Below are 26,747 nucleotides of genomic sequence, written 5' to 3' on the forward strand. Positions count from 1 at the left end.
GCCCTGCCCCAAGATGATATGGATGGGAGGCGGGGGGGGGGGACAGGCACGGACACACTGCCACCTGGTCATCCTGCGTCCTGCTGAGCCCGATGGCAGCTGTACTGTCTCACTGCTGTCCAGTGTCACATGCAGTTCCCTTTGGTCACCGACCCCACAAGGGCCCAGCAGCAAAGCACCGAGGCTCAGAGTGTGGGCTTTGGGGACAAACTCCCTGTCACCAAGTACCTGCTGTGTGACCTCCATGTCCTCAGCTATAACATGGGGACAACAACTGCAGCTTTCCAAGGGGTTTCTGGAGACTTAGATCCGGATGCCGTGTAAGAACCCAGCGGCTGCGCTCGGGGCCGTTAGGATGCCAGGGGCTGCTATAACTCATGCGTGGGCCAGCGCTGGAGGGGTCGGCCGGCCCGCCCCCGGTGCTGCCACAAGTGGGCAGGCAGTGGACGAGCTGGCACATTCGGTCTCTGCAGCACCGAGGGGCCACGTCCATCCTGGAGGTTGTGCTTTGCAGGGAGCATGGAGAACACCAGCCTCTTCCATCCGCTAAGGATGCGCTCCTGCCGCCCCAGGCCTTGGGGGCTCAGCTCGTCTCTGGCCTTGATGGCTTTAGTGTGATGGGTGTGAGAGGCCAAGGTCACCTTGCTTTGGGCCGTAAGATCTCTAGCTGGAAAGGCCTCTCAGAAGCCCCATGACCACGTAAGACGCAGCGGCCTGCGTGGATCACCACACATTCATGGTCATCACTGAACACGTGAGCCCAACTCGGGGCGTTTTAACTCTTCCGACCGCAGGACCTCACAGGTGTCACCGAGCATCCCGGGAACTCCCTGCCTCGGACGCGTCTCTCCTCACCGCTTCTTGGCTGTTGCTGCTTTGCCATCGTGGAAGTAGGTTCCTAAACATGACGAGGATTGCATTCTAATCCCTCACCACTACCTCCCAATCACAGAGACTCTCCTCCCCTCGACACTGACTTCACGCGGAAAGGGCACCCCGCTTTGTGACGTCAGAGTCTAGGGATAAACGCGTCCTCTCCTGATAGGGTGGAGGTCTCCTCTGTCAGGACTGCTGATGAAATTACGTGCAGGTGCCCCCCCTCGCATGGCACAGACACTGGTTCTTGATCCACTGTGGAGAACGGGGTTGATCCCAGGAGATTAAAAAAAATCTCACACACGCTTTGTCAAGAAGAAATCTGGTCGTTAGAAACCAAAACTGTCCACAGACACAACTGTAACAGAAGGACTGAGAATTTTAAAATCACAGATAATTTTCTGCTGTTCCCACTGGATTAGAGCAGCCTCGATGGGATCGGAATCCTACCTTTACCTCCTCTGTCCCAGGGACACCGCTTCTGTAAACAGTGCTAGGATGCCCTACGCCATACAGTTCTCCAGACTGTCTTCCGACTGTTAAGTGAGTCTGGGTTGCACACAGCCGTACGGAGCTGTGCGTCCATCCTTTAACTGTGATGCCATGTCATAATCTCTAAGTACTGAGGTCAGCCCTGTTTTGTGTGTGGAGTCGTCCACTGGATGGACACTCCAAGGAACCTTTGGCTGGCCACTTACTTTCACTTCCCTTCTATCTGCCATGCGGCATAGCCCCAACATTAGTTTCGGGAAACAAACAATTAAAAATACAAGCTCTCAAGTACTTATTGAGCCTCTATTATGGTTCCTCGGAAACTCTACGGAATAGGTCATTACTCTTATTTTCATTTAACGCGTCTGGAAAGGTAGAGTCTGACATTCTAGAATGCGAACGTATTCGTCTTCCTTGATTTGTCCATTCCACACCCCCAGGAGAAAGCTCCGGGGAAAGTGACTGGATTCTTAGAGGCCTTCGCACGCGTTCCTTAAAAGACGCTGATGATCTCAGGAGGTGAGGGCTGTTTGGGTTGTCTCTTCCTTGCTCCGTAGCAGGGGTGCTACTGGCATCCTGGGCAAAGCAATTCTCCCTTCTGTAGGACTGTCTGGGGCTTCAGGGTCTCAGGCCCCTAGGACTAAATGACAGTCATACCATCCCCACCCCGCCCCATGGTCATTTCCAAATGCTTCCTGGGCTGAAAACCACCAGAGGGTTGAGAAAGGCTGGCACAAGGACCGTGGCCATTTGCAGACAGAATTCCATGCTCACGAGCCATGCAGTCGACTTCTCTTCAGTGCCGCCAGGTGACCAGTGTGAGCTAAGTTCAGCCTGCTCCCAGGCACTGTGTGAGATTACAGGAGTCACCTTCCCTGTCTGGGGTCCTCTTCTCTGATTGTAAACACAGACATCTCCTAATTTCACTAAGATCGTGAGGACCAGTGTGAAAACACAAGGGGCAGCACGTGGAGGTCCTTGAGGAGAAAGTCACAGCTAAGTCACCATGGTTACGTGTTCATCCTCAAGGGTCGTAAGATCACACACATTAGAGATGCTTTTCATGTGAGTCCCTAAGATTGAGGGATGTGTACTCCAGGTAATGTTTATCTTCCGGACTCCAGGTTGATGAAATTTTGTATCAGTTACTAACGACATTTAATTATCTGAAGCTTTAGTGCTGCTGTCACTGCTGTTCCCACTCTCCAGGGCCTCAAGCAGTTTCTTGGAGAAATCGGGACTCTGAAGCTGGGAGAAGCTTGCTTTGTCCTGCTGGCTTGGGATGGTACGCCCTAAAGCCCAGAGACCCTGCTCCAAAGCCAGGACTGGACAGGTAAGGCTGGGCCTCGGCCACGCTTGACCACCTCCTCAAAACCACGGGGCATAAACGGGTGCAACGTCCACCTTTATTAACACGAAATCAAACTGCCAGGATTTCACGGCTGAATTTACCTTTTATTTGTTCTGCCTGTCATTTAAAGGCCTCGCCATCCACCCAATGGCTCAAGAAAGAAAACTAAGTATCACCTTGGATGTTTGTCCTTCCCCAGGCCCCCAGCTGGGGTGAGCCCTGATGATGTTATGTCCCCGAGATCCCTTTGGTCCAAATGCCTCTTGAGGAAGGGCTGTGCAGCCGGCAGGACCCGGGTTGGATTCTGGTTCCTGCATTCACAGGCTGAGCTTCTCAGGCCAGTTTCCTTGTCTATTAAAAGGGGAAAGACATCGGTTTGTCCTGTGGATTCCAGGAGCCAATGGCTGTGACATGCCCGGCCTCTCAAGGCTCTGGAAGGCCCTCATATCACTGATTATCACTGATTCCAACACACCAATTCACCTGGACATGAGGCGCCTCTTTCTCCCTGGCCTCACCCTCCTTTGGTCTGCCCCCCCAAGTGCAGGGGGTTTTGGTAGCAGTGCAAATCCTGCTCAGAGCTCTATGCTGGACGACCCCCTCCCGCAGCTCCCCCAGCCAGATGAGGGGCAGACATGCTGGCCAGGCCGACCTTCCCCCACCATCCGGGCTTCAGCCGCCCTCGTGTGTTTCTGCCTCCTTGCCCAGAATGTTCCCTCTGTGTGGAATGCCCTGCCCCATCTGTGCTCCTTGGAAATTCCTTCTTTTTTAGAAAAATTGACACAATTCATATACTTTTTCACATTTCCCACAATTCATGCTGTAAATGTATATGCTTTGGTGGACTTTTAGTCTAGTTACAAGATTGCAGAGCCATCGCCATCATGGAAATGCAGCCAATTTTCACTATCTCCCCCCCAAAAAACTTGTACCCTTTAAGCAGTCACTCCCTGGACACCACTGCCCCTCATCCCCCAGCCCCTGGCAATCACTGATCTACCTTCCATCTCTCCGGATCTGCCTACCGTGGCCACTCCACATAAACGGAATAATACAATACGTGGTCTTCTGTGTCTGGCTCCTTTCGCTTAGTATGTTTGCAAGGTTCATCCAAGTTGCAGCACATGTGGTGTTTTATTGTTTTTTTGTGTCTGAATAACATTCCACTGTATGGATGTACCATCTTCTGTTTCATCATTAAAATTTTTTAATTCATCATTAAAATTTTTTACTTTATTTTATTGAAGCATAGTTGGTGTATATCCATCATTTGATGGACATTTGGTTTGTTTTCACTCTTTGGCTATTATGAATGCTGCTGCTATGAACACTCGTGCACGAGTGTTTGCATGGACGTGTGTTTTCACTTCTCTTAGGCGTATATATAGAAGAGGAACTGCTCGGTCATACGGTAAGTCTATGTTTAACTTTTGGAGGAGCTGCCAGACTGCTTTCCAAAGTGGCTGTGTCATTTAACATTCCCACCAGCAGTACATGAGGGTTCATATTTCTGTACATTCCACCAACACCTGCCACTGACCTTCTTTTTTATTACGGCCACATCTTAGTGAGTGTGCGGTAGTATCTCAGTGTGGACTGACTTGCAGTTCCCTAATCAGTAATGATGTCTGGCATTTTTTTCATGTGCTTATTGGGTATTTGTACGTCTTCTTTAGAGAAATGTCTATTCCAACTCTTTGCACGTTTTAAAACTGAGTTACTTGTCTTCTGTTGCTGAACGGTACACATTCTTTATACATTCTGCATATTAGACTTATTCGATATATGGTTTTCAAATATTTTCACTCATTCTCTGTTTTCAATTTCTTGATATTGTCCTTTGAAGCACTAAAATTTTTAATTTTGATGAAGTCCAATTTATCTATTTTATCTATTTTCTTCTAAAAGTTTTACAGTTTCAGTTTTTACACTTAGGTCTTTGACTCATTTGGAGTTAGTTTTTGTCTACGGCAGGAGATGGGGTCTAAGCTTCATTCTTTTGTATGTGGATATCTAGTTGTCTCAGCGCCACCTGTTGAAAGACTATTCTTTCCCCAATGAATTGCTGAAAATCAATTAACCACAGAGGGACGAGCTTATTTCAAGACTTTCAATTCTATACCATCAATCTATATGTCTATTCTTATGCCAATATCACAATCTTGGATTACTGTAGTTTTGTAGTAAGTTCTGAAATCAGGATATACGAGTGTTCCAACTTTGTTATTCCTTTTCAAGATTGTTTTGCCTGTCTGAAGGTCTTGTGAATGTCCACATAAACTGTAGGATCAGCTTGTCCATTTATGGAAAAAAAAAAGCATCTGTAATTCTGAAAGGGATCGTGTTGAATCTACACATCATTTGGGGAGTGCTATCTTAGCAATATTAAGTCTTCTAATCCATGAACATGATGTCTTGCCAATTATTTAGGTCTTCTTTAATTTCTCTCAAAGATGCTTTGTAGTTTTCAGTATATAGGTTAACTTTATTCTTGAGTATGTTAATATTGTAAATGCAATTGTCCATTTCTCACGTAGAGAAGTACAACTGAATTTTGTATATTCCTGAGGTCCTTTATTAGCTCTACTAGTTTATTTTGAATTCCTTTAGATTTTCTATATATAAAATCACATCATCTGCAAATATAATTTCACCTTCTTCTTTTCTAATCTGAATGCCTTTGGTTTCTTTCTCTTGCCTAATTTTCTGGCTCAAACTTCAATGATGAAGAGAAGTGGTGACAGTGGATGTCCTTGTCTCGTTCCTGATCTTAAGCGGGGAGCTTTCAGTACTTTACCATTAAGTTTGATGTTAGCTGTGGGTTTTTCATAGACACCCTTTATTAGGTTGAGGAAGTTGTTTTTTATTCCTACTTTGCTGTGTGTTTGTATCATGAAGGGGTACTGAATTCTGTCAAATGTATTTTCTCCATCTCTTGAAATGAGTGTGTAGCATTTGTCCTTTATTCCATTAACGTGGTATATTACTTTGACAGATTTTTGTATGTTGAACCAACCTTGTATTCCTGGGGAAAATGACATTTGAACACAGTATATAATCTTCTTGTAATGGGGGCAGACACAGAGATGTTCTCTGTGGGTTGTAGCACCTTTGAGATGGCATATTGGATATAGAGTACGGTAAAGAAAGAGGACAGATACCTGGGTCTTAAGAAATGAGGAATAAAGTCCAGGGACTTGGGCTAAGACAGGGAGAGGGACTCCAGGCGGGTTGTGGGCGTTCGTGGATACTGCTTGGTGTAGACCACTGCTTCTCAAACTTTAATATGCATGAGAATCACCTAGAGAGTTAACACACATCGTTGGGCCCCACCACAGGGATACACTTGGAATGGGGTCCAAGAACGTGCCTTGCTGATGCTGCAATAAACCACTCTACAAAGCAAAAACAAACCCGGACCGCATATGCCACGTCAGCAGACCCTCCCCAGCCCCCTGAGAGCACACAGGCCACTTGCCTCTCTCGCCGCCAGCATGCAGGGACCCAGGCACAAAGCTGATTGAGTTTTCCAGATAAAGAGCCCAGGAAACTTCATAAATAGTATTTTCTTTTAGCATTAAATCTACATGATTAAGTGGGTGGGCTAATGACTAGTTTCATCTTACAAATGAGAACATTCCCTGGTTTTTAAAAATCAAAATCACAGAAGATGCTGGCTATGAAACCAGGACTAGAAATCCTCTGGCCTGGCTCCCTATTTCATCATGCAGATAATAACTACGATTGTGAAGCTTTCGGAAATACAAGCTAAATGTTTTCAACAGACAGTGCTGGGTCAGGGACATGAACGGAGGGAGGTTCAGGCAGGAGAAGGATGTGGTCACGTGAAAAGCTGGGGCTCAAACCGCGTGACTACGTTGGCTGATCTGCACATTCAGGTCTCGGCACTGTTTTCCAGAGAAGCTCTAAGGATTAGCACTGACTGCAGAAAATTAAGACTTGAGAATCACGACTGAGTGACTTGACCAGGTTTGCTGTATGAACGCAAACTAAAATGAATGATGCTTTATCATCTTTAAGTTACCATGAATGAGGCTATTAGATTTTATAAGTGGAAAGACATCGTAGTTATGCCATTATACATAATAAATTTACACTAATAATACATAAACACCAACACACTAATGGCTGGTAGGAGCATGAGCTGGGGTCAAGGGGAGGAGAGGGAATGTACACTGGTAAACACAGTGGTACCTCTAGATGCCACAACCGACCGTGGGACGTGGCCATATGACGCTGAGCAGAAAAAGGATGGGAGCAGCAGAAGGACCAGGGCAGAGTGTCAGGAGTCAGGTCCTGCGTTCAACTGATCTCTGCCCCTTAGTCCCGGGTGAACCTCGACAAGTGACTCCAGGACCCTGACCTCACAACCTTCTCACATGGGAAATGGGGGTCATCCCGTGTCGCAGGACGGCTCCGTCCTAAGAAAAAGCACCCAGTACACGGTGAGCCCTGGACCCAGGCTTGTCTGCTTCTGCCTCTTCTTCATTGTTAGGACGAAGAAAGCAGGACCCTCCTCAGAAGAGAGGAGGTTTCTGGTGCAAAATGATCAAAGCACCACCGAGAGAAATGACCTTCTGGAAAATGCTCTACTTCGGGAGGAATCAAAACAGAGGCAGTTGTTTTAGCGTATTTCTAGGCCCCCGTTTAGAGGGGCTCCCACGATCTAGAATTCAAGTCTAACAGTTCGCCTCCACATTACATTGCCTCATCTACGGACGCGGGCTCGGAAGTGGTCAGGGCACCTACAAGAAACTGGTGCTGGCAGGTGACTCGCATTTGCAGCTACCAATGATAATAAAAATTCTCAACCATAAAAAATTCCTTGATTGTCTCCATGGCTACATTTCAGAGAGTAAATGAGAGGGGTTTTCAACCCAAGACAGCTCTCCGGTCGCAAAGCTGGCTCCCACATTTGGTTTCCTACAGGATCAAATAAAAGACGGGCTTGTGTGTGGCAGGAGGACGTAATAAACCAACAGCACTATTTCATCCATCTTCTTCAAAGGCAACTGGAAGGAACAGTTATGCTGTAAAACGCGGAGCGCGTTTTACTTAACCTTACGGAGAATCTTGTTAGATCCGCCTTGCTTATAATTAGGGCTAGTCTGTCCTGAGAGCTTAATCGGAGAGCACTGCCGACGCACAGATTCCCTCCACGCTCCCTGCCTGCAGCGTACCAGGGGAACTGCTCTCTCTCTCGTCAACCGTAATCTACAGGTATTATTTCTGAGGCAGCGTTAATGCGCGTCTCGTTTGTACGCTTCCCTAACTGACTTAATATTGATAGTGCAATATTTCCGATCTGCGTGCAGAGCTCAGGTAAACCCAAGCATATTTAGCAACGTGCTAATGAGGACCATCCCATCAAGGGGGGTGGCTGAGTTACGGCTCTCGGGGTCTGATTCCATGTGGGCCTACTCTGAGAAGTCCCTAAAATATCTTAAGTCAAATCCGAGGTCCCCGAGCCGCTGTTGGGTTTGCGGAGCCGCGGACGTGTGAACTTTATTGGCAATAAACGTCGCTCCTGCACGCGGATGGCGTGCCTGCAAACCCAGGGCTCCTCGGAGCCTGCCACTGTCCCCACTCATTCAGGACACTGTCCCCGCCCGGACCCGAGGCCGGGAGGGTGGGCCCCGCTCCGGCGGCTGGGGCCAGGGCATGCCCGCCGACAGGCGCGCCACGATGACAGAAATGCACTCTGAGTTGCAATTAGTGGCACTGTCATTTTCGGGGGCTCCTGCCAATTAATTAAGCCTGTCAAACAGAAAAACCACAGCGCTCACATGATAATTTATATTGGAAGAGACGAGCCTCATGGAGCACAGCGGCTCCCTCTGCAAACAGAATTCTCCCTCCGAGCATGGAAATACATAAGAGAAAATAAATAAAATAAAACAACAACACAAAAGGGTGGATGGAGGGGAGGTGGAGATGGGGTCCTGCACGGGGAAGAAGAAAGTGAGGCTGTCCTTGTTATAACTGTTACCTCTGATCGCCAGAGTCGAAGACAGGCTGATTAAAACTCCAAACGAGCCCCCAGCTCCCTGAACCCTCTGTGTCCGTCCGGGATGATAGAATCAGGAGTTTATTCATACCATTAAGCCCCAGAGAACTTAATTGAAAGAAGAGCACAGCCCGGACCTTGACAAGCGGGAGGTCACGGTAATTGCTGCCGGACATATTTAACATTAAGATAATCAGGCCATTAATTACCCTTCGGATCATTAAATCAGCCAGTTGCAAAATGAAATTTCTGCCTCTATTACTCACTTGAGAGACCACAGGGGTGGCCTTTAATTTATCAGTGAGCTTGAGATACAAAGGCTGGGGCTGGGGGAGGGCAGGAAGGGAGGGGGCCAAGCGGTGGCAGTGGCAGCGGCGGCAGGGCATCAATTCGCCATGCTCGGTGATCCTGGCAAATTAACTAGGTAAGATAACCTCCGCTTCCAAAGGCAGAAGCTGGGGGTATGTAAATAGATGAGGGCAGACAGGGAGATCAGAGTCTGCACACCACTTAGCAGGATAATAAAGGAAATCATCCTTGATTATCAGTGCTAATTTGGACACTGCCGGTAGCTTGTTATGCGTGTTCTGAGTAGCATTTAATTAATTCAATTGCTTGTTAATGAGGGAAGTGACATGTGGGGAGCAGATGCCACCCAACTGCAGATGGGTTCTGGTCATCACTGCAAAGTCCTTCCCCCCCCCATTTCTCCCCCTGCCCATTTTTCTTTTTTTTTAAGGAAAGAAAATAGGAAAAGGTGTCAAGCATAGAGGAACACTCAAAAGAGACAAAACACTGACCTCAGCAGGGCCAAGAACTGTTGAAAAATAATAAGATGAGACAATCCTGGGACCGCGTGGGCCCTCATGTTCCCCGAGGCCGCATTTGGATCAGTGCATCTTTATGCCAGAAATTTGAGCCTGAGATTACTATATTGTGATCTTATGATCAAACCTAACGAGACAGAGACGTGGCCAAGTGGTGCTGCTTTTAATATCTCAGAGTTAGCGGTGGGGATCCAATTATTTTCAGTTTGGATACATTTCCCCTTTATCAATATCTCCATGTGCATAAATAAGATGAAAGTGGCGTTCGGAAATGAAAAGGACACGGAACTTGGATCACTGGGCAGACTCGCTCCGCCTGGAAGTGAGCAGCCCGTCTCTCCCACGCGGATTTCTGACGTCCGGCCCCCAATCTTCCTCCTGAAGTGACATCTTTTTAGAGGTTAAACACAAGAGGGGAGTTTAGGGGCGCAGGTGAACTGACAAATGACGAAACCCAGAGAAAGGATGCTAAGAGAGGGAAGGGAACGTACGCTAAATCAGCAAACTCGGTCCCCTTCCATGTGGGATCAAAGAGGTGACGGGGTGATTTCAGTTGGGCCTAGAGCTTCTCCCGAGGGCTCTTTCATGGAATTGAGAATACAGCTCTCCACTTCCAGGTTCCTTTGATTTCCTAGACCAAACCGGCAGGTCCCAAACCACCTTGTAAACAGGATACCTGCCCTGAAATGCAAATAGCAACTGGTCCCTGGTCCCTCCCGGGCCAAAGCCCTCGACTCGGAGACACAAAGGTGGAAGATGAAGAGAGAAAGCCGCACAGCCCAGCTGAGTTCGGCTTCTGCCAGGAGGAAGGCGGTTCCACAGAGCTCCGATCGGTCCTGGTGGGAAATTAGTTTCCCTGCGGTCAATCGAAAAAGCTTCTAAGTGAAAAGGGGGATGAGAATCAAGAAGGACCTGCCTTAAGTGATGCAGACGGGCCCCGAAAACACCAGTGCGTGGCCGAGCATGAGAGGATGCACAGAGAGGTCTGTTTGCGACGGCTTCAACGTGTGCTGGGAATTTCACTCACAAACACATGGGGGAGTTCTGAGGCCCTGAGGATGCAAAGCCCCCCCGACACATGTATTCCAAGCTGACCAGTTTCCTCTTTCTCTCCTTCACCCATTCGTTCACGCACTCCGGAAATATGCACGTGACTGTTTTAACATCTCTACCTCCAAGCTGTGTCCTGACACCGGAACCAGAGCCCTGCCTGGTGGCTCCAGGCCCCGCGTCCAACTCCACAGGACAACGTACTCTAAGATGCAACACACCAACTCACATGCTGACCGTCCTGCCGACAGCAAACTGCCCCTCCTTAAGGCCCTAACACCTAGTTCATTCTGTTACCACTTCTCCCCTACTCCAGCAGCCCCATTTACAATCAATATTTTAAGTGTGTGCTTAAATGGTATCAATAGCAATTAGAGGGGGATTCTGATTCCACCCCAGAGGTAGTTAATTGTTACAGCATCGATCTTCTCTACCTGCTCCTTTCTCCAAATTAAACCTCCATTACAGAGGGGGATGAAGGGCATCCTCTCCCCTCCTGAGACAATAAATTTCATATCGAAGGCACTGGAAAAAAAATAGCAGTTGTTGCAGAATCCATCCAAAAAGATTTTTTTTTTCTTCCTGGGAGTAATTAAAAGATGCTTTTCTTGACTAATGATTCCCCGGTTTAGGAATGGGAAGTCAATACTGCTTTGCCGCCGTCAGCTTCGATTGATCTCAAAGCTGTTCAAGTTTGAACGGCAGTTCTCAGGGCAGCTGAGAATCGCTGGAACCAATTACGTGCCGTCCAAAGCTGCCCTAATCAGGGGTGAAGGCCCAGCAAGCAGTAGGGCAGACGGCTGGTCAGAGGAGCCCGTCTGGGTGACACCAATGCGAGATGGCTTCAGTTGTTTCTTTGGAGAAGGGTCTGTCGTGTTCTACTTCTCCATGGTCCTGAGTCTGTGTGTGTGTGTGTGTGTGTGTGTGTGTGTCTGTGTGTCTGTGTATGTCTGTGTGTGTGTGTGAGTCTGTGTGTGTGTGTCTGTGTGTCTGTGTGAGAGTGTGTGTGTGTGTGTCTGTGTGAGTGTGTGTGTCTGTGTGTCTGAGTCTGTGTGTGTCTGTGTGTGTGTGTCTGTGTGTGTGTGTCTGAGTCTGTGTGTGAGTGTGTCTGTGTGTGTGTGTCTGTGTGTGTGTGTGAGTGTGTGTGTGTGTGTGTGAGTGTGTGTGTGTGTGTGTCTGTGTGTGTGTGCGCTGGGGGAGGCATGGCACATTTCTAATTATATTCCACTGTCAGAATGAATCTTCTGAACAAGACAGAATGGATGGAGCTTCTCGGGAAAACAGCTGGGCCCTTTTTCAAAGAATCAGACTGGATATATTGCACTTGGCTTTTCCTCAGACAGAGATAAAATTTTATTAAAATATTTCTTTTTAGTATTACCTGAGGGCCACATTAGAGAACCGTCCAGCTTTTTTTGTGCTAGTGATCACAGGTCCTGCAGAGAGAGCGAGGCAGGGTGGGTGGGAGGGCGTGTCTTTCCTTGTCTTGGAGAGGCAGGAACCAGACTACATATCCATTCTCACACCGCAGACTGAATTCCATGTGGACATTCCAGCCCAAACTTTGGGATTTTGATTCTGTTTGAGGAAACTGCAGGAGGTAGTGAAGGAGCTGGGGATCTGGACTGTTTTACAATTACACTGAGTGGTCTTTGAGTGTATCTGAGGCTTTGCCCACGTTCCACCAGGACCACAGTCTTCCAACTGACCTCCTTGCCTGTCTCCATCCTTTCCTAGGATGCTGCTGGCTGCCTCTAGTGTTCCTGAGAACAGGCGGAACATATACGAACACAGAAAGAGATCCAACAACCCACCCTCTGCCCAAGCGCGAGAGTCGCTGTTAAAACACTAGCCCGGCTCACCAGGCCTTTGCTCTATTATGGCCTTCCCTTCCCCACTTCTCACTGTGCTCAAGGGTCCAGCTCCCCATGGGCCCTGAGGCTTCCACGTTCCTCTTTGTGTGTAGGTCCCTCCCATCCTCCAGCACACACACTCCCCACGCCCCTAGGCCTGGAGATCACAGCACAGTTTAAAGTCAGCTCAGGTGACATTTCTCCTGGACCTCCTGGAGCAACGCAAATCCCTCCAGTCTGTGAACGCCACCGAGTCCTGGCATCCTCGGGTGGCCCTGAGAACATTCACCAATCACTGCACACTTACGGTCGTCACCTAGCAATCACTTCTTTTCTATGAGGAAGCACTCAATGAATATTTGCTGAATTTAATTAAAAATAAAACTCCCTGGGAGAATTACTAAAGCACAAAGGTATATTCAATTCTCAAACATGTTTATCTTCTTAGAGATGGACAGAACTTAGAAACCCCCAAGTTACCACTGGAAATACGACGTAACCACATCACCTCACTGTAGGGATTTCACAGCAGTGACTCTACTGGTGAGAAAGAAAGACTCAAATGTCTCTAAAATGTAAAGATACGACGTGTATAACACTACACAGAAGAGGAAGTTACATGCTCAAGAGGTTAATTCAAATGTACAAGTTAGAAGGATAAAATACCCTTACGTACACCATCTTCACTTATGAGGATGAAATTATTATATAATACTTCCCAGTTAAAAAATTAACCTACGTCTTTGTTTGTAATCATTCTAAATGGTTTCTAATTGTGATAGACGGAAAAACAACCAAACTTTTCTAATCCATGTATTAAAAATAGTATAACTGCTCCTTTTACACACAAACAGTAAAATGTATAAAGTTAATTTTTTCCCAACTTATTTTAATGTTTTCTGCATTCACACGTTAAACTCAATCCGATTTCCAATCATTTTTCTTTTTCAGATCTAAATACCCTCCAAGGAAACTATATATATGAAAAAATAGACATTAAAACACGAATTAATCTTTTAAGAATGCTCCTAGTGGACAACCCTGCGGATTTCTATATTAGTGTTAAATCAAAATTAAAAAACGGTAGAAGTGTATCATTTCTTCAGTCTGTGAGACAGCTGCCTGCGTGTATACTACACAGCATGACTTACATAAAGAGCTCGTAGCGCCAACCTGCTCGATTTGAAACAGATGTACTTCGTGCACATTTCTTGCCCACCCCCGTCCCCTCCCCACAGAGCACCTAATAGGAAGGGCAGGGTTAATGACGCCAGCTTCATTCTCTCAAGTGAACCGAAGGGGGCACCACAAATTCATTTTTTAGTGTTGATGAAATGAAGCCCACAGGTTTTCCACGTTATTGGCGGTAGAAACCAACTTCTTACCCCTCGCATGTGGCCCGACCACAGACGGACACCTGGGTTTCCTTGTTGTCTGACCACCAGCAAAACAGATCCGTGCTGATGCTGGGAGACCTCTTCTCCCCCCTCACCTCTGCACACACCTGAGAAGTGAAGGCTGAGCCCATCCCGTGCCCCTGCTTCAGACGCTGGGATGCCCCCCAGCTCCCCGAACAGCCGTGGAGACAGGACGGTCCATCCTGCCTCCGTGAAAGAGGCTTTCTCAGAAAACGCGCCATTTTACCACCCTTAGGTACATTAAATATGCATGTGTACTAAGAAATGGCTTATAATTGCTGTCAATGAAAAATGAGAAACGGAATGGACTCAAAATAAATGCGTTTTTTACACTGGGTAACAATTAACATTAATGAGGGGCCACCATTAAGTTATGCCACACTTGGTTGATTAAATGTGTTAGAAACATATTTCAGAAAATAAAATCTATTTGGTTCCTATAAACCCACTTAGTGGGGGTCGGGGGGAGAGGGGAACCAATGGAGTAGATGCTTATCAAAGACATAAGAATAACAAAATTAAAGAATCCAAAATTCATAATTAGTGTTAACAGCCTAGCTTATGCCTATTAGAAGTATATTAATTAAAGTGATATATTCATAAGGTTAGAAGCTTAATACATTTCTAAGAGAGGAAGAGGAATCCCCAAAGTGTAAAAACAAGAGTAAAAAATTAAGGAGTTTGAATTACCCGTGTCTGCGGAAGAGCAATTTTTAATACAGATGTTTCTGTCCGGGGTAATCAGCTTCCCACTGGTTGCTGGGGCAGTTCCAGTGGTGGCTGTCATTAAGGTCATTTCTGGTTGTTGAACTGCCTGCAGAATGCCCCATAACCACATGCCTTCCCACGTCCCTACCTTGTGGAGTCCAGCGAGGGCTTCGTCCGCCCCTGGGTGCTCTCCTCCCAGATGCTGTTGGCCAGCTCATTCCCAATGGACGACATCACCTTGATAAGCTCAATGGGCCAGTCATCAAGGTCCAGAGATCGGACTCGAGAAAGGTGGGTGCCAAGATTCCGGTGGATCCCTGAGCACTCAATGCACATGAGGGCTCCCAAGTTCAAACTGGCCCAGTTGGGATCTGTGGGAAGAGGAAAAGGGCGCCATATGCAATCAGACCGTCATCACTCATCCCAACTGTCCTTAGGTCTCAGGAACAAAACGGCCAATCGGCCTTCCCATGCAACAGTCCCTCCCTAGAACCACATGGCTTGAAAATGCTCCCTGGCCGGTACTTGGAACTGTCTCAGGCATCTCAAAAGATCTGACATGTTGGCGGCAACTTTCAAACAACTGGCTTTAACCAAAGCCTTGGAAACAACGGAAAGCACGGGTTTGGATAGAAAGACGCACTTTTGGATACTTCCGCAGCGGCACTCCCCTTGAGCAGGTGGACACACGTGGAAACGAAATCAGGCACGACTTGGCGCCTCCTGTGGACGGCAGCTGAGAGCGGGAAAGAGAAGGTGTGCTGAGGGACAGCTGGGCCACTCCCAAAGCTACCAGGTCCCCCGTGACCACCTCTGCAACCACGGGCACAGCAAGGTTTTTAGCGACATGGTGCGCACATTTGCAAATTTCAAAGATGAAAGAAAGGCACACCACGATGAAGAAGTGTGCTTTTCAGGGATCTTATTTAAGGGCAACCACCAAAGCAACTCCCGTTTCTCCATCCTTCACTGCTGGCAAGATGGCGGACATGGTCCTTTGGTTAGGTTACTACCCAGGATGAAGAACCCTGATTCTCGGAATAAACGGTGATGGGCTTTGGGCTGTGACACTGCACCCGGGGCACTGAATGAGTCCAGAGCACAGCACCGGGACCCCTGAGTGGGATCAGTCCCCGTGTGAAACTGGCTGACACAGTCAGAAGACTGTGGATTTGAACCCAGGGCTGGCTCCATGCTAGAATCACCAGCTGATCTGCAAAGACGGGGCTGACCTTGACAGTCAATGGCTTTCACCACCGACAGAAGCAAATAAGGCTTACATCATCCAAGAATAACTTGAAGAGCCAACAAAAAACCAGGTAGCTGACATCATGTTTATTTGGAATCACTCTGGAAATGGCAAATGACCAGGAGTGGCCTTATGCTCATTCAGCAGAAATCAGCCAGTGATTCACTTAATATCTGATACAAAGGCAGGAAGGTGGTGATAGAGACCATGGTGGGGGGCACACGAGAAGAGGGGTCTGTGACCTCAGAGACCGTCTGGTTGGGAAGAGGAAACAGATGCCCCTAATAATAATAATAATAACACATAAAAAACAAAACACCTTTGCCAATGCGCCATCTCTCATGTCCTTGACCTCAGCCCCTCGACCTTCCCCTTGTCCTCTGAGAAAACACAGCAGGGCAGCCAAAGGCCTGATTTGAATCCTGCTACACAGCTGGCTCTTACGATGACCTGGGGTATATAACCTGACCCTTCAGACTCTTCATGTCACCCTGTAAGTGGGACACACTGTAGCAACAACTATTACAGTCACAAGAATGGAAAGAGACAGTGCATGGTGGGACTGGGCACAGACCTGACAGATAATGTGTTTAAGGAATGGGAGTTTAAGACCTCTTTTCTCTCCAGATTTGTCACCCTTTGTCCCTGGATTCCTACTCAGGTGGCCTCATTCTAAACAAACTGGCCCCGGAGCCTCCCCCAACCTCCCTCTTCCACCTGCCCTCCCCACCTGGGCACTCGCCCGCCCAACCCGGCTCTCAGAATGTTCTCTCGACCTCCAATTGGCCACACACGGCAAAGCTCAGGAGCCACGGAATCTTCCCGTTAAAACAATCCTGTAGATGATGGTGGAAACCACTGCAGACGTTTCTCCTAATGGAGGTTCCGATATGTCTCCGATTTTGTGCTTTTAAAGATGTTACTTTGAAACTTCCTGATAAAAACACACTTCAAATAACGACTTCTCTCTTCTAACTTCATGTCATGACACATATTGAAAGTAACATTTAAAAATTCAAACAAAAGAAGATGCTTTAAAGTCCCTCAAGAGCTTCCCTGGTGGCATAATGGTTAAGGATCCGCCTGCCGATGCAGGGGACACAGGTTCCATCCCTGGTCTGGGAAGATCCCACATGCCGCGGAGCAACTAAGCCTCTGAGCCACAACTACTGAGCCTGCGCTCTAGAGCCCAAGAGCCACAACTACTGAAGCCCACGCGCCTGGAGCTCGTGCTCCGCAGCAAGAGAAGCCAACGTAATGAGAAGCCCGCGCACCGCAACGAAGAGTAGCCCCGGCTCGCTGCAACCAGAGAAAGCCCGTGCGCAATGAAGACCCAACACAACCAACAATAAATAAATTAAAAAAAAAACTAAAAAAAAAAAAAGAAGTCCCTCAAGATACCTGAAGAGGAGACCCCTTCTTTCACCCGGAGGCCTCAGACATGGCCTTGCCGTCCTGCCCTTACCTGACCTGCCAACCAGTGGTCTCTCCCCTTTTATCTGTGACAATCCTGAGTTCTTCCTGTTAGGTCACACAAATCCTACCTGGCCAGCTTCCTACCTGAGCAGCAGCTGCTCTTTCCCTGAACAAACCAGAGCCATTCAGTTGTGCGTCCTGCTGCTTCCCTGACTCACAATGACCCCCTCCCCACCTGCTCCAGTCCCGCCCATTTCCTGCACAAGGTGTGCTCTGAGTTGCTGTGTGCCCCTAACGGCCTTGCTCCGTGGCCCCGGGCCTCGTGGCCACTGGGTCCAGGCCTCGCCCACTGGGCTTCAGGCTCGGGATGCCAGGGCCACCTTACACCCTTTTATTTTGTTTCAACTGGACTCTAACAACAGCAAAAATATATGATTGGAAAAACTTTACTGAATGGGCCCAGCACTGTGCCAGGGCTGGAAGGTGAAGAATGAGAAGTAAGTCCTTAACTTCAAGGATACGAACTACAAAAGGACTTTCTCAAAGGGAACGTGGCATTATTCCCTGGACAACGGAAAGCATGGAGGAAAACTGGGTTGCTCCAAGGCACAAAGCATAATTATGAAGTCTGTCAGTTCAATCAAATGCTTTTAGTGTGTAGCGAATTCAAGATAAAATAAAAAGAGACCATTTGATACCAAAATCTAGAACATATGATTTTGAAATAAAGAAAACAAAGCCCAGAAGTCTCTGGGCAGGATTTAACCAACTGTACTCTATGTTTATGGAAAAAGCAAACAAACGTATGATCGTTGATGAAGCCAAAGGTTGGTTTCTGGATCCGGCACAGAATCTGGGCAGGTGGCCTAATCCCTACAGCATCTGTGGTGTGACTGTGGCTCATGGGAATGCCTGGGGCATAAACAAGGCTTGTGATGAACCAGAATGGAAAAGAACACGAAGAAGAGTACACACGGGTCCAGCTGAATCACTTTTCTGTACAGCAGAGATTAACACAACATTGTAAATCAACTACACTTTAATAAAATTTAAAAAAATCAAACAAACAAAAAAGAATTACAGTGCCATCAGAGAGGCATTTGTGTGAAGGGCACTGTGTTAAAATATAGGTCCAAACAAAAATATTTCAGTTCCTTAAAAGCCATTAAATCATGTTATAAACCTTACATGCCAGATGACAGATGCGGGTTTGCTGCAATGCACGCTGCGTCGGACCACCCCATCTCCCTCTGCCGAGGGCCAAGCCCCACCCCGTCCTGGCTCACACTTACTTTGGGTCTCGCAGTCCACGCAGTGGGAGTTCCCTCGGATGTTCCGTATCGACTGCAAGGCCATGGCCTCACTCTGGCTGGTCAGTCGGGACTGGCATACAGGGAGACATACAAACCCAAGATATGAGAACTCCGAGAAAAAGGTATATACCTGCTAATAAAGCCTGGGAAACACCAAACAGATGGCGAGCGAACATAACCCGAGGGCAACGTCAACAAGGGACTCCTCGTTAGACGTCTTTAGGATGGAGCCTAGCGGGTGGAGAACGGACCGGCACTACCTATTAGGATGCGTCAGATGAGAGACTCATGCCCTAAGACACATCTCGTGATTCCTCGTCAGGAGACCACACGTGTGTGTGGCTGGGGGTGTTCATGCTTCAACGTACACTTACTTGTCTTCTCTAAGCAAGTTAGAAAAACACAAAGAGGGGAAAAGAGGAACACAAAAATTATAAACTATCATGGTTAAGTTTTATTAACATCGTGATATCTATTCTTCTGGCCTTTTTTAAAAAAGCACATGTATACAGATAGACGTGCTTTAAAAAAAAAAGCCAGTGTGGGGTACGTTGCTTTGGAATCTGCCTTTTTAGCCTAACGACATAGTGTCACCTCTCAATGGCATCACATAGTCCCTGGCATTATTTCATTTTATTTATTTCTGATGTGATAGATATTCAGAAGTTTTGTTTTTCTATATGTTTAAATTTGATTTTGGAAGGTAGCTATTACCTATGTTACTGATTTTCAGTCTTTCAGCACCAAGACTCCTTAGGAAAAGGGTCAGAGCAACTCTGGCATCATTTTAAATGGCTGCATAATATTCCACTTATGAAGACTTAGTTACATTGTTTTCCTTGATGGACATTTAGACTGTTTCCAACTTCTGTCTGCTATCAGCAGTGCTGTGAATAGCTTACTGCTAACTCTTTGCACAAATTCGTGATTATTGACTAAGGATGAATTCTTCAAAACAGGAGGACCAGGTAAAAAGACGTACATGGTTTTAAGGCTTATGACGCATCCATTTAATATAATGGCTAATGCCAAATAAATCCCAGAGGGCACTTAGAATAAGCTTGATTTTCATGTAAAAATTATTCACAAGTGGAACCATCTTATGTCAAATTGTTTGCTGTGAAACAATTGCTTACTACTTAATCGTAAACTGTAATTTATTAATTGCCACTGTCTGATTAGCATAATGCATCATTGCGGTTTTATTCCCTTTGGTTAGATGCCCAAGTATTCGAAGTGTGTTTAACAATTTCTACTGGTATCTGGAGTGTGTGTGTGCACGTACAGAGATGTGTCTTCTGTCTACCTCTATAATCTCTAGGGCATAAGTACGTATATCTACAATTGCTCCCAATTCTGAATTATCCACGGACAGCTAGAACACCTTACAGCCCATTCTCAGCGGAGGCTGTATTTTCCCCTGCAGCTGTTCCTTGTGGCTATTATTTCCATGCTGTGCACCGTCACACCTGTTCACCAAGCGCCCAAAGTGCTCAGTGAGTCCTTCTCTCACAGGGAACGCTGGCCCCTGATGGCACACGTCTATCGAGAGAAAAGGGGCAGCACTGTAAGGCTGGTGCTCGCATCAGGCCGAGGTGACGCTGTCTGTTTTCACAGAGAGCGGGGAGGCATCTGGCAAGGGTGTGAAACAGAAGAGGCGCGTGCCGTCCCCCACCCTCCTGAATCCGATGACCCGGCATACGTTCAGGGTCTGACTTGAGATACTGTGATTTTAGGCAAAATTTGGAGATGCATTTGTCTGTTCAGCCACACGTGCCCTCCCAACGCCTGTTCTGAAACCGAGTTCCTGAGCTTTGTGGGTGACAGGTGTCCTCAGTCCCCATCGACAGGAGATGCGGAAGCATCCCGAGTTTGCTTCAGAAGTCACATCTGCAGCCGTGACTCAATAAAGCCAAGGTGCTCAGAAATGAAAGGCCCTGATTCTCCTCACTGTGGGTATAAAACATCTTTAAAAAAGAGAGGCAAATTACATTATAATAATAATGACTGTGGTCTGGTTTACCCTGGTTAAAGAGGGTAATAAAATAAGACACTCCATCTTTTTGAAAGACAGACTCCCTTCTTAATGACAAAGCGGAACATAAATCATTGGCAGAAATGTCTTTAAATGGTTACAAACGAAATTGCAGGTTGGGAGGCAATGTTCTTTCTCCTGGCTTCTGGTTGTTCACAGTTTGAAAACTCAAAATGCTCTCCGAGACTTTAAAGTGTCCCAGAGAAGGGGTTAAAAATATCCAAGCATTAAAATAATGATTTGTGAAGGAATCTCTGATGGGAAAAAGGAAATGAGAAAAATGACCTTTGTGTAAGGAATATCACTGGGCAGTAATTCAGAAAATGCAGGTTAAAGTCTGCTTTTCCTGGCTAAACAAATGCAAAAGAATGAACTCTAACTGAATAAACCCCATACCAGGCTTTATCAACAGAATTTAGAAAATGGACATTTTTTTCTTCCCTAAGCTCTTTGCATATGCTCATATATGTGCATGCGCTTTTCATCGAAGCCTGTACTAAGGGTCAGTTTTCTAACTCGACGTGGATTTGAATTTGAGACATTTATGAGAACGGAACAGTGCCTCCTCTTAAGTCTGCACTTCTTTTCCTGAGGGTATTCAGCCTAAAGCAAAAATCAGTGTGAACAAAGAAGCCACAAGGGTCCGAAAGATTCTACGATCTCCAATAAAAGGTCAATACTTTACATTTGGGATGAGTCGAGAGCAAAGATTTAAACTGGGATATTCTGCCATCCGAACGTGGTTAAGCTAGGCTACTAATCTATGATACAGGACACATATCGACCCAATTCTTTTTTATCTCTGCAATTATTTTGCATTCTGCTCAGAAACATTTAAGAGTCTTGCCAATTGCACGTCTCACCCGATGCTCTCCCCTCCCCCACCCATTTCCGTTTCAGGATCAGCGCTCTTGATTTTGGTGGTGGGGCCTTGGGGGGGCGCGGCAGGCTGCTCCGGGTTTTACCTTATTCTTGCTGCTCTCGCACGACTGTAAGCTGGCGAGGATCTGACTCTCGATGGCCTGGACCCACGCGTCTCGCTCCTCGTAGGTGGTGGCTTCAAAGTGCCACGTCTGGCCAGTGAGGGACACAATGATAAACTCAAAGTTTTCTTCTTGTTCTGAAACACAGAGTGGTGGGGATGAAGAGTTTAGCTTTCATGAGATCATGGCCCCTCCGCCAGCCCTCGGTCATGAAAGTGCCTTTGGGTTCAATCGCGCCTGCATGGGGCCGCGGCACACACAGGACCGGCCGCCCCGCAGCGGAGATCTGAATCTGCAGACCTCCCAACACTCCAGATTTGGTTCCTAAAGCCAGCGTGGCTTAGCTAGGTTTCAATCAATGCTCAGGGGATGAGGAAAAATGAAAATCAGCGTGTGATGTCAGTGTCTCTGTGCTGGGCACAGATGAAGCAACTCAGGGACGTAATATTGTAACTCGTGGCCGGCTGCTGAAATTGACAGGGGGATGAAAATCAAGTGAACGCTGCTCATCTCAGGATACAATTTAATTTCTTCATAAGCACCTGTGTGCCAATCCACAGATACACCCCGGCAAAGAGGGAGGCCTGAGGACGTCTGTCCTTTTAGGGCAGAAGACCAGCTACGGCAGGGAAGGTTTTAGTCTGGAGGAGCGAGTGAAATTCCAGGCGATTTGAAGGGGCCACTGTGTACCAGGAAGGGGGGTCCTTACGTTTAAATCCTGCTCCGCCACTTGGCATGCTGGAGTCTGGACAAGTTCTCAACCCGTGCTGGGTTCATTTCCTCACCCTTAAAATGGGAGGGGAAAGCTGCCTCCTTTGCTGTGTTTTCCACTGGCTAAATGACGTGCACTAGCTCAGGCCCACGCCCAACACCCTCTGTGAGCGCTGGTGTGCGTCCCCTGTTCTGATCTAACCTCCGGCCTCTGCCACGGAATGAAAGGCAGAGCAGGGGCCACGTGTAGACAGCGTAACCAGCCACAGGTAACCATGAAGACGTGTGGAGCTGGACTTTCAGGCACCAGCATGTCTCACGTGATCGGTAGTTTCCCATCACTTGTTCCTCAGCCAGCTGCATCACGAGCCCCTGGCGAGCAAGTGTTACTAATAATGTGAATAACCTGCTGCCCACCCAGCTGACCTCTGCGTTCGTCAATTACCTCTGTCACCCACACTCGGCTTGCTCGCATCTGCACAAACCTCCCCCTTCCACACTCTTGCGTCCTCTAGCCTGTGTCCCCAGCACTCCTCATGGCCCCTGACCTCTGCAAGGCTCCGTGCTGCCGGGTTGGCCCCGCCCCTTCTCAAGGCCCTGCCTCACTGGGAGACAAGGATGCTCCCTCAGTCTCCGAAGCAACTGCAGTCATCTCCAGACGCCCTCTCCTCCTCCCCTTTCGTCTCAGAAGAGAAGCAGCTCCCACTACTGTGGCTGAGGCCCCTCCCACCTGACCCCACTGATCTGGGCAGGTGGGGACGGGATGCTTGTGTCTTTGTCGAGCACACCCAGGTCTGGGGAGCTGCTCCAACACCGACTGCCACAGACACAGGGCCATGCCACCTTTTCATGAAATCTTTATGTACCCTGATAACAACAGTATCGTGTTCTCGGTGACATCAGCATCGCTGCTTTTTTAGAATTCAACCTGCTGGCGGGCTGGGCCTCAATCTGTGGAACCTGTTCTCAACAGCACGTGAAGGAAGGTCAGGGACTCTCCTATCAGCGCGCCCAGCCTCACGGGGGGTAACGTTTCTCCAACAAGAGGGTCCACGGCCCCCGTCAGCTTCTCAAAGCTCTGTGACTCTCCCTGTAGCTGTTAAAAGCTCCTGGGACAGGGGTGCATCGTGGGGCTGTGGAAAAGCAGGCGTGGAGCGCAGGCCCACCCCGCGAAAGGGGCCAAGCAGGGCGTCACCTGGATCGGACCCGGGACAGCTCAGGGAAGGGGCTGAACGAGATGGTCTCGGTCCCCGAAGGGGGAGAGGAGAAGGGCAGCTGGGATGCAACCGACACACGGAGACAGGAAATCTCTCTTTCAAGAACCAGAGTGGAATAAGGATATTTTCATATAAAAAACTGAAAGAATCAAGAGCCCTTCCCTAGAGGAACTGGTAAAAGACACACTTGAGAAGATTCTACAAAGCTTCGAACCAGATGGGTTAGGGAGCAAATGGATAAATATGGAAATACACCTAAATAAAAATTATATCAAACACTACTTTTCTTATCACATCTAATTTGGGGAAGGTGCAAAATACTAGAGAAATGAAAGTGGACATGGGGACCCTGGAGTTAAAATGCCCTAGGACTTTGCATTGTTCCACAGGGGAGTTAAGAACTAACTTTAGACTTTGGTAAACTAGGCACACATGAGAAAATACCAGGGTTAACCTCTATGAGAAAAGAAGTAGAATGTATAACTCCCTGACAAAGAAGAAGGAAAATTTAATTAAAAATATGATTAAAATCTTTTATCAAACTAGGAATAGAAGGGAATCCTCTTTCCGTGGAAAAGAGTACGTATCCAAACCCACAGAACCGTTATTCTTTTTTTTTTTTTTTTTTTTTTGCGGTACGCGGGCCTCTCACTGTTGTGGCCTCTCCCGTTGCGGAGCACAGGCTCCGGACGCGCAGGCTCAGCGGCCATGGCTCACGGGCCCAGCTGCTCCACGGCACGTGGGATCTTCCCGGACCGGGGCACGAACCCGCGTCCCCTGCATCGGCAGGCGGACTCTCAACCACTGCGCCACCAGGGAAGCCCAACCATTATTCTTAAGGATGAAATGTTAGAAGCAATCATTTCACACCAGGTCAAGGGCTCTCAAGGCCAAAATGTTCACGGTACCAGCCCCTGTTCAGCCCTGCTGGCCGGTGCAGTGACACAGAACAGGGAAGTGACAGATCCGGAGACTGGAAAGATAAAAGACACCAAACTGTCATTCACAGATTACAAGATTGCTTACATAGGAAACCCCAAGGAATCTACAAATGTCAAGAAATAAGAGTAGCAGTTAGTAAATGGGCAAGATTTAAGACCAGTATAATGAAACGTTAATTGCATTTCTGTACATGAGGATCTAACAGAAATCACGTTTAAGATATATGTTTATAAACTCATTTCTCTCCATCTGTGAGGTAGGGAAAGAGAGATGCAAAGAAATGTGAGTAAGCCAAATAATTCCCTAAAAGTAGCAACACAGAGGATGACGCGGAACCTGCCGTCTCTGGCAACAGGTGGTAAAGAGAAGACTCCACACTGCGTTCGACGTGACGGATTAACCCAAGCTCGGGAGTGGCCAGAGAGGTTTTCTGCTTGTCTCTGGAAGACGAAACCCTGGCTGATTCACTAACAATAACGAAACACCAGGAAGGCTCAAAAGATCAAAAAGATGCAGGACATCCCGTGCCCCCAGCCTGGTGGAGAGCAGCTCATGAGAAAAGGCTGGGATTGGAAAGGTGAGCCCCGTGAACACAACTGGATGACCCTGGAAAGCACAGCCACGTTTCACATCCTGATTAAGAACCAATGGTGCAAGCGCGCCACACCTGCTTCATCTGAGACAGTTTCCTTTTGGAGGCGGTAGGCCAGTGGGGTGACTGCCAGTCTGGAAAGGCACACAATTATACGAATAATGAAGAGGGGAATCAGAACCTACAGTCCCAATACTTCGGTGACCAAGTCACCTGCATCAGTAAGCGGTGATGGCCGTGACCGTCTGTGTACGAGTTGTCTGCTTCTGAGGGCTTTGAAGCGTGCACATGTACTCAGGTACGTGTCAGGACTTGTGGTCAAGGCTCTTCACGCTGTAGTAGCTCACTATGCAGTGAAACACTGACCAAGCGTGCTTTTGCGAAATATTTATTGTTTTAACCGAAGGGCTTGGCCTAGCCCTGGAGAGGCAGGGGACGCTCCTCTCCAGTCTTGTCCACACAGGGTCTGGCAACAGCTCTCAAACAGAAAGGCCTCTGATGGTGCCTCTGTTCCTGGGCTGGCCTCTCCCAGGTGCGCCACACTGAGGGGCTCCTTGCTGAACTGTGGATGCGAACATCAGGGCTACCTGGAGGACAGGGGCCCAGCTCACCATGGAGAAGGCAGGGAGGAGGGGATGGAACCGCCCCCTAACACCGTTTCAGTACAGAGGCAGCCCCACAGGGGTGCTACTCCAAGCCTTCTTTTGGATTTCAGGCCCCGGTGAAGATGTCTTTATAAGAAGCCGGTTAGCTAGGATTCCCCGTTTCCTGAGTAAGGGATTAAAATCTGGGCATGGAGTTTAGTTGTAATCACTCTATATCACCAGCATCAATGAAATCCAGCTGATGCTTAAGTTTTCGTGTGTTTCCCAGGGTACTGTCTGTACGTGGCTTTTTTTTTTTCTTTTTGAGGGAGGGTAATGTGTTAACACTTACAGATACAGTTAGAGTTTCAGAACGAAATTATACCTGCCTTATGACTTTCCTCTGCCTCCTAAGATCAAAAAAAAAAAAAAAAAAAAAACCAAGGATTATAGAGAAGTTGCATTTTTAATCATGTTACATATGACTTCCATGAAGGACTACTTGTTTCTTTGTAATGAATCTACTGCCTGGAATAATAAATATAAAAAAGAATAATACCAAGTTTGTGTCAGAAAAAATGCTGAGGACGTCACAGGCATCGTCTCTTTCAGTCTGATTATTTTCCTCTCTCAAGGTGGCCAGCAGTGCTTTGTTTCTCAAAAATAAAACAGTAAAAAAAAAAAGTTCTCCTAGGGTGTCCAGCAGGAGATGGATGGGTCTCCCCACTTCCCAGTGACCTTTTCTGTTATTTTCCCTCACTCCTGATGTCAGAAGAGCAAGCTGCCAGGGTCTTTTAAAGGTAATTTCCCCAGAAACCCCTAACCAGCTTGTCGCTAGTGTCATATTTCTTTTTAACTGGTCACGTCTGGAGAATGCCAGGGGACATGATGCCATGGATGTGGCAGTCTAAGCTGGGGACATTCCAGCTTCCATCTTCCTGCGTATCTGGCTCTGTGGCCAGTGACTGGTCTGCACGGGAAGGAAGAACGGTCCCAGCTACACCAGGACAATCAGAGCATGGGAGGCTCTTGGCCACTGATCTGTCCTAGTGGGGGGCACATCACCCAAATGTCCTACTCCAGGTTTTCTTATCTGAGCTGG

General features: G+C 47.6%; 1 protein-coding gene across 5 annotated transcripts in view; it reads right to left on the bottom strand.

The window, feature by feature from the left end:
* Positions 1-26,747, bottom strand: part of AGAP1 (ArfGAP with GTPase domain, ankyrin repeat and PH domain 1) — a gene marked incomplete at its 5' end in the record, with an annotated part of 560,328 nt that overhangs the window by 52,484 nt on the left and 481,097 nt on the right. For all 5 annotated transcript variants that reach the window (XR_014296980.1, XM_082658104.1, XM_082658106.1 and 2 more), the window contains 3 exons: positions 14,752-14,974; positions 18,561-18,651; positions 21,582-21,736. Coding sequence is in view for 4 of the 5 variants with exons in the window: in XM_082658104.1 (XP_082514230.1) it covers positions 14,752-14,974; positions 18,561-18,651; positions 21,582-21,736 (469 nt within the window). The remainder of the gene's footprint in view (positions 1-14,751; positions 14,975-18,560; positions 18,652-21,581; positions 21,737-26,747) is intronic.

This window comes from Grampus griseus (genome assembly GCF_964374135.1).
Source record: "Grampus griseus genome assembly, chromosome: 7".
NCBI lineage: Eukaryota > Metazoa > Chordata > Mammalia > Artiodactyla > Delphinidae > Grampus > Grampus griseus.